At 36.5% G+C, this 19,395-nt stretch overlaps 1 protein-coding gene across 1 annotated transcript; it reads right to left on the reverse strand.

The window, feature by feature from the left end:
* Positions 1-6,666: 6,666 nt before the first annotated feature.
* LOC108339051 (probable terpene synthase 2) lies at positions 6,667-18,847 on the reverse strand. Its single transcript, XM_017576204.2, has 7 exons — positions 18,678-18,847; positions 18,281-18,566; positions 17,141-17,516; positions 16,809-17,024; positions 16,594-16,732; positions 7,345-7,590; positions 6,667-7,011 (listed from the first exon to the last, which is right to left on the reverse strand). Exons 1-7 carry the CDS (start codon positions 18,804-18,806, stop codon positions 6,718-6,720), a joined length of 1,686 nt encoding a protein of 561 aa, XP_017431693.1. The 5' UTR covers positions 18,807-18,847; the 3' UTR covers positions 6,667-6,717.
* Positions 18,848-19,395: the final 548 nt, after the last annotated feature.

Below are 19,395 nucleotides of genomic sequence, written 5' to 3' on the forward strand. Positions count from 1 at the left end.
ATTCTCTATATCTAGGTTTCCTCGTATGTGTCCATATCACGAAAACCAATAATCATGCCATGAATGAGTCAAACATAACAATGTATAGAGCGAAGAATAACAACCCTAAAAATTAAGGAAAGAAGCATAAATAAATTGGAATCAATTTAAATACATGAGAGTTTAGAGGTTACATCTTCCCCCCAACAACAAATAATGTTTAGTCCTCCATTATCATGGAAAAACTAGATGAACAATGGAATGGAAGAATGAAAGAGATACAAAAACCCTAGAAAGAGAAGAGGAGAGCTGTCACATCCCCAAATATACCTCCAAGGGGTGAAAAATGTGTTTTTATGCTTAAGCCATTAAGAGATACAATCCCTAGGACGTCCAAGTCCTTAAATAGAACATAAAAATAACAGAAAACAGGTCCAAGCCCACTTCGCTGGCGCTCAGCGCCCTACTTAAGATCAAGGTGAGAGTTCATGATAACGGTTGAAAATACCATTATCTGTGATGTAATTTTGACACTAAATGCACCCTTTTCTACTTAGAAACTTGCTTGGAATTATGTTTTTATGTTAAGTTGTGTGAATAAGAGAGTTGAGGTTGAATTTGATGGTTTTATGACTAATTTCCCTTGTTTTAGCAGGAAATGAGATAATATGGAAAGCAAAGATGAAGTGCTAAGGAGATGGAGCTCAGAAAGGCCTGGAAAAGCACCAGAAAGGAGGAATGCCCAAAGCTTGGGCGCCCTTTTTGGAGGCGTAAGCACAGAAGCCGCTCACCGCCCGAGCGCCTCTTTTGGGCGCTTGAGCGTTAGATGCATGAAGCTTGGGCACCCTTTTGGAGGCTTAAGCGCAGAAGAGTGCCGCTCACCGCCCGGGTGCCCCTTTTGGGCGCCTGAGCGTTAGAAGCACGAAGCTTGGGTGCCCTTTTTTGAGGCTTTAGCGCCAGGAACCACCGTTCACCGCCCGGGCACCCTAAGTGGGGTGCTTGAGTGCCAACGACATGGCCCGAACTTCGTTTTTGTTCTTTTTTCACTCTATTTAAAGGACCCAGACGTCCTAGGTTTTGTATCTTTGGCAGGAAGAGCGCAACAACACACTCTTTCACTCTGTGGAGGCGGATTTGGATGCAGGAGCTTCCATCTCCAATTTTTAGGATTTTTGTTAAGACTCCGGCAAGTGTACCGAATCGTATCAAGTAATAATAAATGGTAAGACCAAGTATCATTTCCAAGAGACTCACGGCCTAGACATTCATGTGGTTCCTTGATTAGTTAAGACTTGTAAACAAAATCATGGTGTTTATAATGTAGAAAAGAAATATGAATGCAAGTGTTGATCAATTGACTTGAAGAATGCACAGGTGATTGGTGTATATAATATGGAATGATTATGTTGTTGGGGTTTTCGATTTAGCCTATCCACTCTCATGTATTTATGAATTCATCTTCTTCATTAATGTTAATGTCACTTTCTAATTTACCTTAAACCCGATTTCTCGGTGAAGAAAACCTACTCTTAATTACTATATCACAATGTCTTGTATCCCCAAGAATTAATTATGCATTACATTCGCGCAGAAGCTTAAAGGGAACCAACCCTCCTATCCCTATGTCTAGGTAATATTGCTTTTGGGAGAATTTCCCCAGTTCTAGATTTCTCCATATGTTTCCATATCGACAACATCAATAATAATGCAATTGAATGACTTAAACAAAGCATGCATAGAGCGTAGAGGAAAAACCCTAACAATTAATGAAGTAAAGCATTTATAATATAAATCAATTCAATACATGAGAGTTTCAAAGGATTATATTGTTTCCCCAACAACAATGGAGGTTTTGTTCCCCATAGACATGGTGAAACTAGATGAAAATATGAAAAAGAATGAAAGATAAAACCCTAAAAGTTGAAGATCAGAGCTTCCGTATCCAAAATCTACCTCTGAGAGATGAAAAAATTGTTTTTGCGCCTCTTTATGTCAAAAGATCCAGTCTCTAGGTTGTCTAAAACCTTAAATAGTTCATAAAACTAACAGAAAACAAGTCCAAGCCCACGTTGTCGGTGCTCAGAGCCTCAAAAGCGCGCCCAGCGGTGGTTGCGGAACTAAACTGCCGCTCACCGGTGGCGCTCAGACGTGAGACAGAAGAACTTGGCGCTCAGCGCTCCAAAATGACGCTCAACGCTATTTGCGATTCTTCTATGTGCTACTTTTCCATCCTTTCCTGACTCCAACTTCTTGCTACTTCAACTTCTTCATCCAATTCATCTTAATTACTGTTAAAACAACGAAAACCAAGCATAAAACCAATAATACCACCTTGAACTCTCTTATTCTCACAACTTAAGCAAATGCATTATTCAAGCTAGTTTCTAAGTCATAAAAGGTGTTTTTAATATCAAAATTAAGTATAAAAATAACAGTATTTCAACCGTTATCACAACCCGAAACTTAGAACTTTGTTTGTCCTCAAGCAAACAAGATATAACTCAGTCTTCCACCAATCAATACAATGGTTCAACACATTCAAAAACTCTTTCTTCCAAGACATGTAATTACGTCAAGAGGTACACATGCCTTGATTAAAATCACTCATCATGGTGTTCACATAATCACATAATATCCAACAAATGTTATTCTCATGAATGATCAATTAACTAAGCATAGATGTAATCATGTATTCACGGAACTATTCCTCACCAGACAAAGTGTTTCACTCAATCACACAGGTGTATATAGAGGTCACTACTTCACTCTACTTATCCTAATGTCACATAAAACAAAATTGCCTTTCATTTACCACAATCAACATACTCACAGACAAGTATCATCACAAGGACTTTCCATAGCTTGTAACGTGGTTGGGCTAAGAAGAAAAATTAAATTTCAAGATCACAAAATCCTTGAGTTAAGAGAGTCATTCATAAATTTATCATTCAAATACAATTTCTCTTTAGACAAACCAATCTCACTCATTGCCAACTATCCCCTTTTTGCATTGAGCTTTCACTTCTTTGCATTCTATTTTCTGTTCTCTTTTTCATACTTGCTCAATACTTAGCTCAATTGTTAGGGATTTTCTCCTTTGCTTTATGCTTGTTATGTTTTAATCATTCATGGCACGATTTTATGGTCTTCTTTGTTATTGGGAAATACTTAGAAACCACGATCTGGAGAATTTCTTCCAAAAGCAATATTTCCCAGGGATAGGGATAGGAGGTTTGGTCGTCTTAAGCTTCTAATCGTGATGCAGAATTAATTATTAGGGATGCAAGGGATTGTGGTCTAGTTATTAAGGTTAGGCTTTCTTCGCCGAGGGATCGGGTTTTAAGTAATTTAGAAAGTGACGTTAACAATTGACTGAAGAAGATGAATTCTTATATGCATGAGAGTAAACTAGGTGAAATCTAAAGCCCAACAACATATTCATCTCATAATTACAATATCATTCATTCATCTTTGTGTTTTTCTTCAATTGATCAAAAGTGCATTCATATTTAATTTATTATTTTTGCATTCAAAACCCTAAATTGTTCTTAAGAGTCTTAATTAGTTAAGTAATCACATGATTGTTTAGTGTCGTGAGTCTCTTGGGAAATGATACTTGGTCTTACCAAATAATATTACTTGATACGATTCGGTACACTTATCGTGGTCTTAACAGTAGCTAAAGGTTCTGCCCCCACCCACTTGGTGAAGTAGTTGATGGCTACTAAGAGAAGCTTCTTCTGCTACCGACCGACTAGAAGGGGTCCGACAATATCCATTCCCAATTCTAAAAATGGCCACGGGAAGCTGTGCAGTTCTGTGGTGGTAGGTTGAGGTTATTACCATTCTCCTAACACTTTAAGCATTTATGCATGAACGTCTTGCAGTCTTTCTCCATGGTTGGCCAGAAGTACCCCGCTCTCAATGCCCTTGCTCGGAGTACTCACTGGCCGATGTGCATTCCAGAGACCCCTTCATGAAGCTCCCTCATAACATTTTGGCTTCCTCCAACGAGATACACTTCAAAAATTTTGCTAAAAACCCCGACCTATAGAGGTCGCCTCCTATGAACAAGTAACGTGTGGTCTTCTTAGCCTCTGCCACTCATACAGATAAGCCTTCCTCTTGCCTCTTGATCAACTCGTCAATCTCCCTTCTCCAATCAAGTTGATCGGATATCTTGAAAACCGACAAACCATTCAATGGAAGGCTTCATCATAACTTGTCTTAGGATTGATGACAACTGACCCTTTTCTTTACCATTGGCCAGCTTTGACAAAACATCACTCCTAGCATTCTCTTCCTTAGGAACGTGCTTGAACTCCACCTCTCGGAATTGTTTAACCAATTCCTTGGTTTTATGGTAGTAGTGGAGCAGTTGGTCGTCTTTGGTCTGAAAACTCCCGTCCAGTTGTCCAACTACCAGTTGAGAGTTTGTTCGACACTCGATGGAAGTTGTCCCCAAGTGTTTAGCCAATTCTAGACCAGCAATCACCGCTTCATACTCGGCTTGATTGTTACTAATTTTCAACGGAAAGAGAATGGATTGTTCCACTCGTAAACTAATAACAGTTGAAAAACTGTTATTTTCATGCTTAAATTTGATACTAAAAGCAACCTTTAACACTTAGAAACTAACTTGAAATCATGCTTTTGGTTATATTTTTAGAAATAAGAGAGCTGGACAGGTTTATGCTTGATTTCAGTGTTTTATGCAGGTTTTAAGGTGAATTTGGTGAAAGAAGTGAAGAAGGATAGGAATGGAATCAGAAAAGACATTAAAAAGTGCAAAAGGAGCAGCCGCAACCACCGCTCAGCGGCAGTTTACCGCTGAGCGGCACTCAGAAACCCACGTTGGCTCTGCTGAGGGGTGAAAAGGCCGCTGAGGGGAAGAAACGAACTAGCGCACTTACCGCTGAGCGGTAGTTTACCGCTGAGCGGTACTATTTTGGGCTTGGGCCTAATTTTCTGTATTATTACGAATAGTATATAAGCTTTAGGTCTTCCTAGGGTTTGTATCTTTGGCTGGGACGAAGCAAACACTCTCTTTTCCACCCCTTTTAAGGAAGATCTTGGATGCTCAGGCTACCTCTCTACCTTTCTAGGGTTTTATCTTTCGTTCTTTCATCATTGTTCATCTAGATTCACCATGAATATGGTGAAATAAACCTTTTATTGTTGTTGGGGGATCAATGTAATCTTGTGAAACTCTCATATATGGAATTTGTGTTTAAAAATCTTTTTTGAGATACATGCTTTCTTTCATTAATTGTTAGGGTTTTTCCTCTTTGCTCAAATCATGCATTATTTAACTCATTCATTGTCATGATCATTGATTTTGTCGATATGGGAACGTACGGGAAAGTCTAGATCCGGGAAATTTCTCCCAATAGCATATTGGTTGCCTTTAAGCTCTTGCACTTCAGAACTAATTACTAGGAATGCTAGGAATTGTATGAACTCGTAATTAAGGATAGGCCTTCTTGACAAGGTAATTTAGAGAGTGGCATTAACATTGATGAAAAGATTGATGAATTCCTAAAGTATATGAGAGTGGATAAGATGAAATTGATAACCCCAACAACATACTCATCCATATAATTCATCCCGTGTTTGTTTTACTCTTTTTGCCATTGATCACATTCATGCATACATGTTTAATTACTGTCTTTTGCATTAAAAACCTACAATCAATCGTTCACAAGTCTTAAATAATCAACAAATCAAATAACTAACTAGGCCGTGAGTCCTTTGGGAGAACGATACTTGGTCTTACCGAGTTTATTACTTGATACGATTCGGTCACACTTGCCGAGGGTTAAACAAGTTTGTGGCGCCGTTTTTCGGTGTTCATAAATTTGTCATCATAAACCATTCGGGCCCTCCAAACCAACTCCTGCTCCATAGCCCTTATGGTTAGACGAACCATTTACAAAGAGCTTCCAAGGCCACAAAGGCTCTTCTCCCTACATAGGCAATTCAACTGCTAAATCAGCTAAGTGTTGCCCTCGCACAAATCCACGTGGTTCAAACCGCAATCTGAACTCAAACAGCTACACCGACCAACCTACTATTCTCCCCGCCAAGTCTGGCTTTCGCAAAATCTTAGCAATGGGATGGTCGGTTCTCACCATGACCTGATGGCCCTAAAAGTAATGCCTCAATCGTCGCGCAGCTACCCCAAGAGCTAAAGCAATTTTCTCCACTTGCTTGTATCTTGTTTTCGCGTCATACAACGTCTTGCTGATGAAGTAGATGAGTTCGAACTCTAGGCTCTCCCGCACCAAAGTCGCACTAATCGTTTCTTCCGATACCTCCAAGAACAGCTAAAATTCGTGCTTTGGATCAGGTCGACCCATAGTGGGCGGGTTAGCTAAAATACCCTTTACCTCGTTGAAGGCCTCCTTGCACTAATCGTCCCAACTAGTCTCAACGCTCTTCTTCATCACCTTGACGATCGATTTTATGCGTTCTGCCACTCTTGGTATAAAACAAGATAATGAAGTTAATCGTCCCACCAAGCGTTGCACCTCCTTAAGATTTTTTGGGCTTCTCATTTCCAGCACCACCTTGCATTTGTCAAGATTTGCTTCTATTCCTCTGGGTGTTAGCATAAAGCCTTTTATTTTTTGACAAGCTTGCCGAACAACCAAAAGGATACGCAAACATGAGTTTTCAAGCCGACCGTTACACAAAATGTAGATCACCAACAATTAATTAAAGACCAAAGCTTCTAGTTTATACAGACATCTTTTTAACTAATAAAGCTTCAATGTGATCTTTCATTATCCCTTCTGCATTTGTATAGATATCTTCGTCTTTGTAAAGCACGTCGATCACACGTGCAAAGTTGACCGCACGCATAAGAAATTTCATTGGTACTTGAGTAGGAGCTAAGCATGCATCGTTTATGTCCTTCCAAGCATTCTCAACTAACTTGCGTAGTTCTTCAATGGCACATTTCCTTGAGATTTTATGCTCCTTCATATAACATTGAATGCTTGAAACAACATGTTGTCTCTCCTGTTCAAACTTCACAGACAAAAATAGCAACAAAAAGAAAAAACAGAATCCAAATAAAATTAATATTTAACATATAGGATTTACAAATGATCTTAGAAAAAATATTATTTCTTTATCTTTTAAAATTTTATGAGTTTTGCAATTGCCAACTCTTAAAATAAGACAAATTTCTTATATAAACTCAAATTACTTATAAGTGGTTCATATAGTTTATAAAGAAACTGATGACAAGTACAATTCTATTATTATTATTTCTTCTCGACATATTTTCTAAAATTATGTATAATTTGTAATTCTCTATTTAGTTAAATTGATAGAAATTAATTAGTGTGTAGGGTGCACCTCATCTCCAACAATGTCATCCATGATCCTAAGCAGAAGTATAGAAGCTGCAATAATTACTGGTTCAGTCGTTGCCCATAGAAGGATCTCCTCTGTTGTATCTTCCATGCCTAGGAAGGATGAGGTAATCAACATAGGGTAACCACTGGACGTTGTTCTTACTCGCATGTATTCTTCCACTGTTGGAACGTGATTGGAATGGCACCATCTTGCCTCAACCATCTGAGCCTGGACTAGTCTTTTTATCTAGCATAAAGGCACAAATATATAATATTCAGAAATATATTCCACACTTTTCACTGGATATAAGAAAAAGATGGTCACACTTTGTGTATGCCAAATCCTACAGGTTTTGGAATATGAAAATTTTAAAGCTACACCTTTCAATCTTTCTACATCTATCTAACTTTAAATAAAATGTTAATATTTTAATTATTCTACCTTATGCATCTCATTTTATTTTATATTTTAAAATAAAATTGTTTTTTTAGTGGTGAATAGTCACTAGTGAAGTAAAGGGAAACGACAACGATTATTTTTGTCTATCTGCAGCGGTTCCGCAATCGAGGTATATACAGGCGAGGTAAAAAGTCTACACTTTTTGTCTCGGTTCTGAACCGAGGCAAAAAGGTGTAAGCTTTTGCCTCGGTTATTGGTGAACCGAGTCAGTACAAGGGGTGTTATGCCTCAGTTTGGAGTTGAACCGAGGTAGTAGAAGGGTTTTTTTATATTTTACGAAAAAATACATTCTTGTGTAGCAGGATATTAATTTGTATTAATAGATGATTTGGTGGTCCCATTACACATATAAAGTTGTGACTAGGTATTAATCCATACTTCTTCAATGGTCACAAGTCTGGAAATCTGGAAAAAAGCAGTATGCAGTCCTATGGATAATTGTGCAAGGAAAAAGTGATTTGTGGAGTAAAACATCAGAAGAGAAAAATTGAGAAGTACTAAACTAGCCAATAATGTAGGACAAAACTGAAATAAATTCTTCTACAGGTTGAGTATAATATTTTGCAACCAAAACAATTTCTCACCATTTGCATTTGCACATTCAGCTACAAGATCAATAGCATATTTATGTGAGCCTTTGTGGGTGACGTTAATCAGAGGTCAGACTATATACACCAATCGTCTATATAGACATCGGTCTATATATACCAGACGTCTATATAAACGTCGGATATGGATATACCGGACGTCTATATAAACGTCGGATGTGGGTATACCAGACGTCTACTGGGTTTTTTTAAAAAACATTTAATTTATTTTTATAATAAAACCACACCTGAAAAACAGAGAATTGTCCCAGAAAACAATTTCAACTAAAGAAAGTTCTAACCAATCCAGAAAACAATTCATACCAAAACTATCAAAATATAAACTTAAACTAAACCTAAGTAATGTTCAACAGCAAATATAAGTGTTCCTAACTCCATCTTTGTAGAAGATAAGTTGTCCACTCCTACACTAGTGACTTTGCCATCAAAAATCATCCAGAATAACGTATAAAGTAAATAAAATAAGTGGAAATACCACCAACGTCTTGAAAATCATCAAAAAAAGTACCTTTTTAGCTTTTGTAAGAATCAAAGGCTTATGGGTTTTGATGCAATGAGCATTACGGAGGTTGTCATCCCCAAAAATCAATTTCTTCCCCACCGTCGATGCCAACAACAAATGAGCATCAGCCACCAGCTCCTCTGTAATAATCAGCCATTTCACCCTCCCTTCCAGCAAACCTTGTAAGCAGCGACTCTCGCGTGCGTTGCCATCCCTTGCGTCATCCCGGATGCGTAACAAAAAAGACTTACGCCTGAAACCATCGATCCCACGGCTGTGCTGGCTGTCTGGGTGTCGTGACCGTCATCTTCGCAAAGGGATCTAGACTCCTCAGTCTCATTAATACGACCCAACATGGCCTCGCAACCCTTGGCAAAGAACCTGACTCTGATCAACTTTCTATTCCAGTTGGAAGCACTGAAGTTCGTTCATGTTAAAGGGACCCCGACACGATTGGGGTCGTTGTCGCCCGTCGGAGGTCTCATCGATGGAGTGGGACTCGAGGACGAGGCCGACTAGGAGCAGACGATGTCGCTAGTGGAATGGTCGGGGACTAGGCCGCACTCGGAGTAGACGACGCGAGAAAGAAGGCACTCGGCCGCACTAGGTTTTCCTTGCTTGAATGAGGCATTTAGGGAAAACTTTCATCTTGTGCATATTAGAAAGGCTTATATGTCTCAGTCCTTCCTGCCCCCGAGGCAGTAAAGGCTTATATTCCTCGGTCCTTCCTGTCAACCAAGGCAGTATCTTTGCCACCACAAACGTACCAGGTGAAAGGTGTAATTAATATAATATTTGTGGGGTTTATGCATCGGTTAATGTTGCCAACCGAGGATGTATTCTCTTTAGACATCGGTTACTTGACAACCGAGGCATATAGTGTTCTAATATTATGAAATTGTCACCGCGTTTTGATACGCTTCAGTTTTGTTGGAACCGAAGCGTAATATGCGAGTTAAAAATACGATGTTTTACTAGTGAGTATAAAGTTAGAAATTAATTTCTGTATTTCGTAACCCATCAAATAATAAAATTTTTATTTTTCTATTGAAAAGAAAATTTCATAAGACAGATGGGTGTATAGTATACTACCGAGATGAAATCATCTCGACCTTAATTAGGAATATTATTAATATAACAATAAAAAGATTAAATCCTTTTATTAAGATATCTTAAGTATTCCTATATTAAACCCAATATATTTGGCATTGGCCCATTCAACATATATAACAGATATAAAAGTGTGTTATTTACGAGGTAGAATTTTTTTGTCATTTGTTACTGTTTTTATTCCATCTTATAGTCGGAGTATCTTGTAGCCACCCCTCAACTTATAAGCAAAAGAGGAGTAATTATCTCATATTAGGACAAGATTGCTAAAGGAGGATCTTGTAAGGGAATTTCAATACTAAAATAAAGCTCTTTTGTCTCTTTGTTGTAGCCCTTCCCAACCTCCAACTACACCATATACCTTACCATGTAGCTTGCAAAATGGCATATGTAACAATGTTATATTAACTGCAATAAAAATCACCAAAAATAACAATAACAGAGGGTCAAACTTAAGATAGGTAGGGTAGAACATAAAACGGGTAGGGCGACATTAAAATAGATAGGATCAACCTAAAAATAGATAGGGTGAAGCTTAAATGGATGACATTTAGAGCTCAACAAGTCTCCAACACGCACTTCCACACCAATACTTACAACTACAGATCGTGTGAATTCAATAGTGCTATCACCTTCAAAATCTCCTCATTCGATTATATCTCGTCCCCCAAAGTGCTAAAGACAAAATGGTCTATACGTCTAAATGCTCTAATGTTTTGAAGTTTAATTAAATAACATTAAAATGGGATAATAATCAGAAAACGACTTAGGGTGAAAACACAAGACTTAGAGCCTGAACCCCAACATAAAAAAACTTAGGAAAACTCTTACGTCCTTAGGACACAGAAAAACATCTAGGTCAAAACACCTAGACGCATGGCTAAATGTTGTTGTGCTTAAAGCGTCTGCGAGAGACTAAGTTAAACGCTCAATGCTTATTGTTGATAGGGGGAGCACAGTGTTAGCTAAACTGAATCCCTGTGATGTTTTGTTTTTGATGATGACAACACATTGTTAATAAAAACACATGTATGTGTACTGTGTTATGTGTGTTATATATGTACGGGCTTACTATGAAATATGCACATATTGTGTTTGTCACATTTGATTGACATATTGTATTGATTGATGCATACTAGGGCTTATGAAGTGACTATATCTGTGTATGCACAATTATGTTTTGGTGATATAAAAATCACATGCACAAAAGCATGTCTGCATGACTTAATTGATTACAGTGGTGTGATAATCAATTAAGGTCATCAAACAGCTTGAGTTTTAAGGTATAATATTGTTGAGAATCAAATGAGTTTAAGATATCGACTATTTGACCCATTCTTCCTAGCAAATAATGTTAGACAATTTTACAACGTCCAATAACCAACATTTCACAACATTGACAAACGTGGTTGGTGTGTTTCAATACAAATCAAGACTAGGAGTCGCATTGAGTCAAATCATCTCGAAGAAGATATCCCCTGCCAAGTTGATGAAATGTCACATGACAGTAAAATTATTGTAGTTAAAGGTGTAACTGCATTGCGGGACTTTGATAGAGATCTTGAAGAAATACAAGAAGAAGAAGAAGACGAAGAAGGAGAAGACGAGGACGATGAAGAAAAAACAATCATGATGATTATGATGATGACAATCATGATGACATTGATGATGATGACGACGAGGATGGTATAGAATTTGAAACTGACTTTTGTGTTTGCAAAACTAATAATTGAAATACATTCTTGTAGTCTTTAGCAAGTAAACAGTTACATGGATGAACTATAGGGATCAATTTTACTTCCTATACATGTTTGTTTTACTTCATTTGAAAATATATGTGTTACTTATACCTCTACAGTGTTGTGTTATGTTTTATATACTTTCATTGCAGTAATGTCAAGAGAATGACCATCTTGGGTTGATAAAGGAAAGACTATAGCGAAGCCAATGAGACAACCCCGCTACATTTTAAGGGTTTTTCAAACGTTACCAGCCCTAGATGGCCGAACTCTACCTAACGTTGGGTCATCACGTGCAACACACCATGCACTAGGGCCCACACCAAATCATCCTATGGATCCGATACCACCTTCTTATAACACTCCTTCTACACCTACTTCATCTTCAGTTTCGTCTCAAGATGTACAACATGCATCTGATGATCCTGCTGATGGACTTGACTTTGCTCCGAACGATAGATCAATCATTGAACCTTATGGTTAAGGGTAATATGAAATCTTCTTTCTAACTAATTTTTATTACATTCTTTGTTTAACTTGGCCTGCATATCATAACTTTTATGTATTCATATTCAGGTTTCTTCCTTCTAGAGTTGTTTCACAAGCCATCACAAGGTCTATTTAGCAACAATTTCTCCAACCTAGGTCATCATGGGGACCAATCTCTTAGAGTATTTAGTACCATTCTAGTAGCGATTTAAGGTAAAACAACCCACTACTTAATCTCATTTTATATTGATTTCACCTATTAAGTCCATTTGTTTTATTTTTACATGATCTACCGTAACAACAAAAGGTGTAGTGGAGACCTAAGCATGAAGCTCAAATTAAGAAAAATTTGCACACAAAAGCATATCACAAGTTGTCAGAAATGTTTATAGATGGACGCATTACAGGAGAATGCCCTTATTGGATGGAGAACACATATGGAACTCATTACTGACACATTGGAATTCACTAGATTACTGTAACAAATGTGTACCGCCCAAAGAAATAGGGATGCAAAAAAGGGTGGTGTTCTACACATTGGTGGTTCAATCATCATACATGAGCATGTCATTCATATGGTAGAAATCTTCATTGATTTCCTATCACTTATAATATAATTTATATACTTTGAAATTGATATCGATATATAACTTCTATAATTTTACATACAACAAAGTTGGGATAGGTTGTTCACGTTGATGAGGTGTTTTAGCAAACTCATCTACGTAAGAGATCTGGCCAATTTGTTGATTAGAGGTTATGAAGGACACATGTAAAAAAACTATTATGAAAACTTGAAAGTTGTATTATTTTTGTTTCTTTTAAACTTGTACCGACACTTTGCAGAGTTTAATAGGAACAACTTAACACTAGACTCTCACAAGTCATATCCGAGCAAGGATCATGGCCTACTAATGATGCATCCCAAGCAAATATGGATGACAAAGATATTATTAGGATATAGTGTTAGGCGAACATCGTCAATCGAAAAAACAAAGGACGTCTATATGGGGTAGGACAACTTGATGCCTTATACATTGGTGAAAAAGGTTCATTGAAGCATGAACCATCTACATATCTAGTAGTGCTGACCAGGGTTATGATGATCTGACACAACAACTACAAGCTCGTGACCAAGCTTATGATGATTTCGAACAACAATTTGATAATCTCCAAAATTTAGTTATGAAGTTCTTACCTCCAAATGCACAATCAATGGTCCATCAGCCTTAGTCCACACTACCACCGTCCCATCCACCTCCCCAACAATGGTAGTATCAAGATGAAGAAGGCAATAACTCTGATGATGATTACAACGATTATTAGAGAGTTAGTTTATGTATAGGATTTTATTAACTTTATATTATGTTTTGTATAATTGACATTATTTTTATCCTATTAATGATATGGACTTCATTTATTTCACTGCATTGGTTGATTTATGACTACATATATCTAGATTATGTGATTAGGATTGTCCTGGATTGCCTCTGATTATGTCCAGGTTCAATGTGGTGGGAAGCAAATGATGCCCACTACACTTGAACATGTTTCGCATACAACCGACGAACCACTGACGGATAATTCACTAGTGCAGTCAAGGAAAATGACAACGGTTGTTTTCGCTTATAGACAACGGTTATGCAACTGAGGCATATACAGGCGAGGCAAAAAGGTAGGCCTTTTGCCTCGGTTCTGAACCGATTCAGTAGGATTCAGATTATGCCTTGGTTCCCAAACAACCGAGGCAGTAAAGTGTTTTTAATTTTTTTAATCTCAACCGAGATCTTTTGCTTGCTCTTTTCCTTCTCTTTTTAATCTCAACCGAGTATAGAATTCTTCATCAAACATAGCAAGAAAGAAGCGTCTTACCATTGGCAACTAAAATATACTGAAAAGGAAAACCATCCACATATGAAACTTTCTGCTGAGTTCTCACTATTCAATGAAACCACAAACTTAACAAATAATGTACATATAAATAGAACCTATCATTGTGCTAGAAAAAAAGAAGGAAAGAAGATATGAATGACAAAAGGAAGAAAACAGACAGAAACACAATTTTGAGACAAAAAAACAATATGTGGCTTGATTATCACGAACTAGTGACACCTAAACTCCATTAGCGCGTTATCACTACCAAATCCTCTGATTATCACGAACCAGTGGCACCCAAACTCCAACCTGCATTAACAACCCAACTTTTCAACCCCAATCAGAAGCCCCTGACGGAGGTGCAATCGGAGCTCTCCAATAGGCTTCAAATATGGACGCACTGCACCTTTCGCGAGTATACGACAAAGGAGATCCTATTGGCCACCAACAACTTCTCTGAGCTGCTGAGGTTGAAGTCCGGCGGAGATTGGAGCAATGTTTACCGGGGATGCTTCAACCACTCCATCAAAATGGTCCCTTTCTTTCTCTCTTATTTCCCAGCGAGCAATCAGAAGTCGTAGAGCAACCTAAGAAGCAGAACCCCCAAATCCATTTTGCCATCCACCTGCAAAGACACTATCTTGATCGATTAATCGGTGGAACCAAGGTTTTAAACGGTGGAAAAGAGGAATGAACAGAGGGAAACAAGTTTAATCGGTAGAAAAGTGGTTTTATGGTTGCTAAGGCTGAAGAAAGGCAAAATATGGAAGAAGAATGTTGGATCTGTGAAGGAAACTAGACTTATAGTGCGGAGGAGAGGTGGATCTGTAATGGAGGTTGGCGATGACGAGATGCGCTCTTGAGAGAGAAACTGGCTCGCGAGAGCGTGTAGAGACGCGACTAACCGCCACCATTCCGTTGTCGTTGCTCCATGAGAAAAGTGTTTCCGCCATCGTAGCACCGTCGCCACTCTCTCCCCGCACCGTCACGCGCTCTCACCGCCATCGCACATCGTAGAGAAAAAGGAGAAGAGGAGAGGTGCTAGGTTTTTGGGGAAAAATTTCGTCATAGAGGCTAGGTTTTCTTGGCTGCTTTTTTAAGGTCTAGTCTAAGCCCATATGCCTCGGTCCATCTGCCAACCGAGGCAGTATCTTTGCCACGTGAGGTTTATGCCTTGGTTCACCCTGCCAACCGAGGTAGTATTCCTTTTAGACATCAGTTGCTTAACAATCAAGGTATATACTATTTTAAATATTACGAAACTGCCACCGCATTTTGATATGCTTCGGTTTCAAATAAAACGAAGCATAATGTGCGAGTTAAAAATGCGATTTTTAACTAGTGATTACAGAAATGAAAATTTCTTTTACAAACTAAGACTCATAGTCCACTACGAGCCTTAAATGTTAGTGTGAATACGACCAGGATCATTCAATCCCTTGGGAGATTATTATCTCGACCTTAATTAAGACCATTATTAAAATAAATAGAAGATTAAATAAGTTAATTCAGATACCTTAAGTATCCCTATATTAGACATAGGCTACCTGTCATAAGTCCATATTAAGGAAAAATCCCATATGATGATAATCTCCCTAAGGGCTTACAAAATGCATCCATGACTATGCCTAACTCTAGTCTTTTTCTCTCTAAATATGCAAATAATGTAGAATTGTATAGGTTTTCTTGCACATTGTTTAGGTCTTGTACTTTTTGGAACTTGTATTTATAAACCAAGTTGTAGGTTGAGCTCTCATGCTTTCAATCGGGCTTTAGGATCAACCTTTGGAGCTCATCTATTTCCAGTTTAGCTTCTAGACAGACATGCAACTTGGTCTACAAATTCAAGGTCCAAAGAAAGAAAGTCCCAAAAAAGTGTAAGGAAACCTATACAATTCTACATTATTTTCATATTTAAAGAAAAGAAAACTAAATTTAGGCCTAGTCATGGACCCATGTTTTAAGCCTTTACGGGGTTGTAGGTTTATTCAAGAAAAAAATCCATATAACTGGTATACTTGGAGGTAAAATTGGTCATTCATCTATTATCATATTCATTATATATTATGTATTATTGATTTAAGCGTCAGAGTATCTTGTAAGCACTCCCCCTAAACATCTCGACAAAAAAAAGTAATTATTTCATATTAGAAGCAAAGATGTTGAAGGAGAATCTTGTAAGGTTCACCTTATAAGAAAAATAGTATTTTTTAGAGTCTATCAATGTTGTCAAACATTTATAGTTCGATTATAATATATATATATATATATATATATATATATATATATATATATATATATTTATTTATTGTATACAGTAAATCCAAATTTCTTGTTTGGTCATTGAATAAGATAAGTGATTTTTTAGAGCAATTTTTTTTATACCTCCAAGAATATTTAATGTAACTTCTTAGTATAAGTTGAATAAAGAATAAGAATAAAGGAATCATTGAAACTATAATTTTACCTCTTTCTTGACATAGTTAATGCAATATACTTTTCCTTGCTTTCTCATCTCCTGGTCAATTTCTTCATATACATCAAAAATTGCCTTATAACATAATTGCATGTAATTTGGGAGATCAACACAGCAACGAATATCCCACCTGCTAGTTTTTAGGAAGTTATCTTTGATATATCGATAGAATTAAGCCAAAGATACATCGTTTTGATGTGCCTAACCTGTCAATTGCATTGGTGAAAAGCTCAAGTTCTTCTATGGTTCCATAAGCGTCGTAGATGTCATCAATGATGGTACCTAAAGCTGCTAATTTTGTTGTTATCCATCTTGAATATTGTGGTTCAAAGTACACCCCCAATGCCCAAAAATAACATTCCACGATCCTATCTCGTGTAAAAGGTAAATTGGATGAGACATCTAAATCCTTATCCCACCATCTGAATAAAAAAAAACATTAATATTCCAAAGAAGAAAACAAAAAGAAAGAATCTTTAACTGATATATATTCATTTATACATCGAAAGGTAATGTGTCTAAAGAAGATATATATTACTTGGTTATACTGCTGAGTTCTTTCAAATGTAGCTCCTGCAACTTGTTAAAATCTAATTTTGCAAATGTTAGCAAGTTTTCGTCATGAGATGGATATTCCTCGTATAAAGACATAAAATATGTTGTCTCCAACCTAGGCAAACCTCGGCGAAGTGATTGTCTTAAGTTATGCTGAACTCGTGCCACAAGAGAACAACTTAGTTGGGTGGTTATAGACTTAGTTAATTGCTCCATACTGAAATTGTGTGCTTCTTCAAGTACTTCTTCTCCATGACATCTTAGTTGGGCTGCTTCATACAAGCTTAACATTCCTTCAATATCATCCGTTAAACTTTCCTTAAACTTTCCGGTTTGGTCTTCGAATTTGAAAAATACACCTGTTTAACTTATAAACATGTTTTAATTTCAAGATAAATATATCTAATTATATAACTATTATATAAGGGATATGCCACCACACAAATGACATAATACACATTAAAATCCAACTATTTGTATAAGTTGGTTTTAGTCATCCTATAAACCCAATCTTAAAAGTGAAAATCAAATAATAATTTGTTGTATAAGTTAAAATAAAATAAACCCTATTTAAAAAAATTATATTTATAAGAGGTTAAGTTTTGATGATTGAGAAATCTGTACTGACCCAAACATGTATGTATTTTGCGATTCATTGATTTGAGTTTTCAAACTCAGGCAAATTTTATCACCATTAACCTTCTAATGCAATTTCATGGTTACTCAGTACTTTTAATATATTTATCTTGCAAGTCTACTATTTTATCTAATATAATATTAATATTACCCTTATATTAAATTCTTAAAATATTAAATTTATGAATTTTATTTATATGATGTTCAATTTTTTTCCTTTAACTTAATGTAAGATTTAAATATCATTCATCTTAATAAGATGTTAATAAGACATGGGCGTTTGGATAGAAGAATGTATTTGAATCCATCACCAAGACTAAACTAGTTACTACTAAAGAAGGGAAGACATAAGACGTAGTACTCAACAAAGAGATAAGTGGCCCATAGAGTAAACTTAAACAATAAATGCAATAGCATCGTAGTGAGTTGAACAAGGAGTTATTGTTCTTTGAAAAGTAAATTTGGTGAAATGCTCAGGAAAACCTACTTGAAGAAATGCGATATCCATGTTGTCTAAGCAGCCGAAAGAGTAGAGCCGTGTGGTAAAGATCATCACAGTGAGCTATGATATTATTATCCTTTGTTGAAATGTCATAAATTTGACATAAAGCGCTGTCAATTTCGTGCTCAAAATGGTAAGACACACCCAAACGTTGGACTGAATCAATGAAGTTCAATTTAAGAGAGAAATTGGTATCATGAATAGGTGAGACAAGCCTCTTCCTCACGTCCTCTTTTAATAGATTAGCCTCTTGAATACGGCTATCACTTTCCTGCATCAAGTAGTAATGAAAAAGTCCATCATATGAAACGTTTTATCTACAGAGACTAAATGTTAACGTAGGAAAGAGATTGAAAAAGTAACGGGATGAAAGAGTAAATACAGAGGAAGAGGGAACATAAGAAAGAAAGCGATCGCCCCAAATGGAGGGATGAAAATTTGCAGTGGGTCGAGTGAAAGGAGGTTTTGCACCACTGGCAGAAATTGGAGGTGATAAGGCACCGTTGGACATGGTTTGTAGGGGACTATGGGTTCAACGTACGTTACTAAGTACAGACACCCTAGCCAGTCACATCTATACTGACACGGACTTTATAAGAGGTAAAGTATTAAATTTTGGAATATATATTTTTGAGTCCACGCGATTAAGACACTGTACAAATAAAAAGAAAAATAATTTTCAATGTTTTTTTTTAAAAGTAAAAAATTGAATCATTATTATCAATATCTTTAATTTTTTAATAGATTAATGTTAAAAGATCATTAAACTTAGATATATTAACTTTGTTGGCACTTTTTAATAATTGCATGACATAGAAATTTCATTAAAACAAATATATAAAAAAATATGAAGAACTATACTAAATTCTTTATAAAAATTATATTTCACCAAATATAGAAAAACAAGATCAATTATAAAAAATATTTTAGATAAAACCATGAAAATTATTTGTATTATTTTCTATAAATAAAAGTTAATATGATTAATTTATTTACACAAAAATCTCATTAACAACGAAGAAAGTAAATTTTAAAGTATTACCATAAACTAAGAGTAATATGTAATATGATTGAATATAACAAATGAAATAAATTCAACA

This window comes from Vigna angularis, chromosome 5 (assembly GCF_016808095.1).
Source record: "Vigna angularis cultivar LongXiaoDou No.4 chromosome 5, ASM1680809v1, whole genome shotgun sequence".
NCBI lineage: Eukaryota > Viridiplantae > Streptophyta > Magnoliopsida > Fabales > Fabaceae > Vigna > Vigna angularis.

Bases quoted from the DNA above. Each gene is read 5' to 3' on its own strand.
- LOC108339051 (XM_017576204.2), bottom strand. From the start codon at position 18,806: ATGTCCAACGGTGCCTTATCACCTCCAATTTCTGCCAGTGGTGCAAAA. The intron at 17,517-18,280 runs GTAGGTTTTCCT...TAAGTTAAACAG, and splicing joins TGGATATCGCATTTCTTCAA to GTGTATTTTTCAAATTCGAA. The intron at 7,012-7,344 runs GTGCACCCTACA...TTGTCTGTGAAG, and splicing joins ATGACATTGTTGGAGATGAG to TTTGAACAGGAGAGACAACA.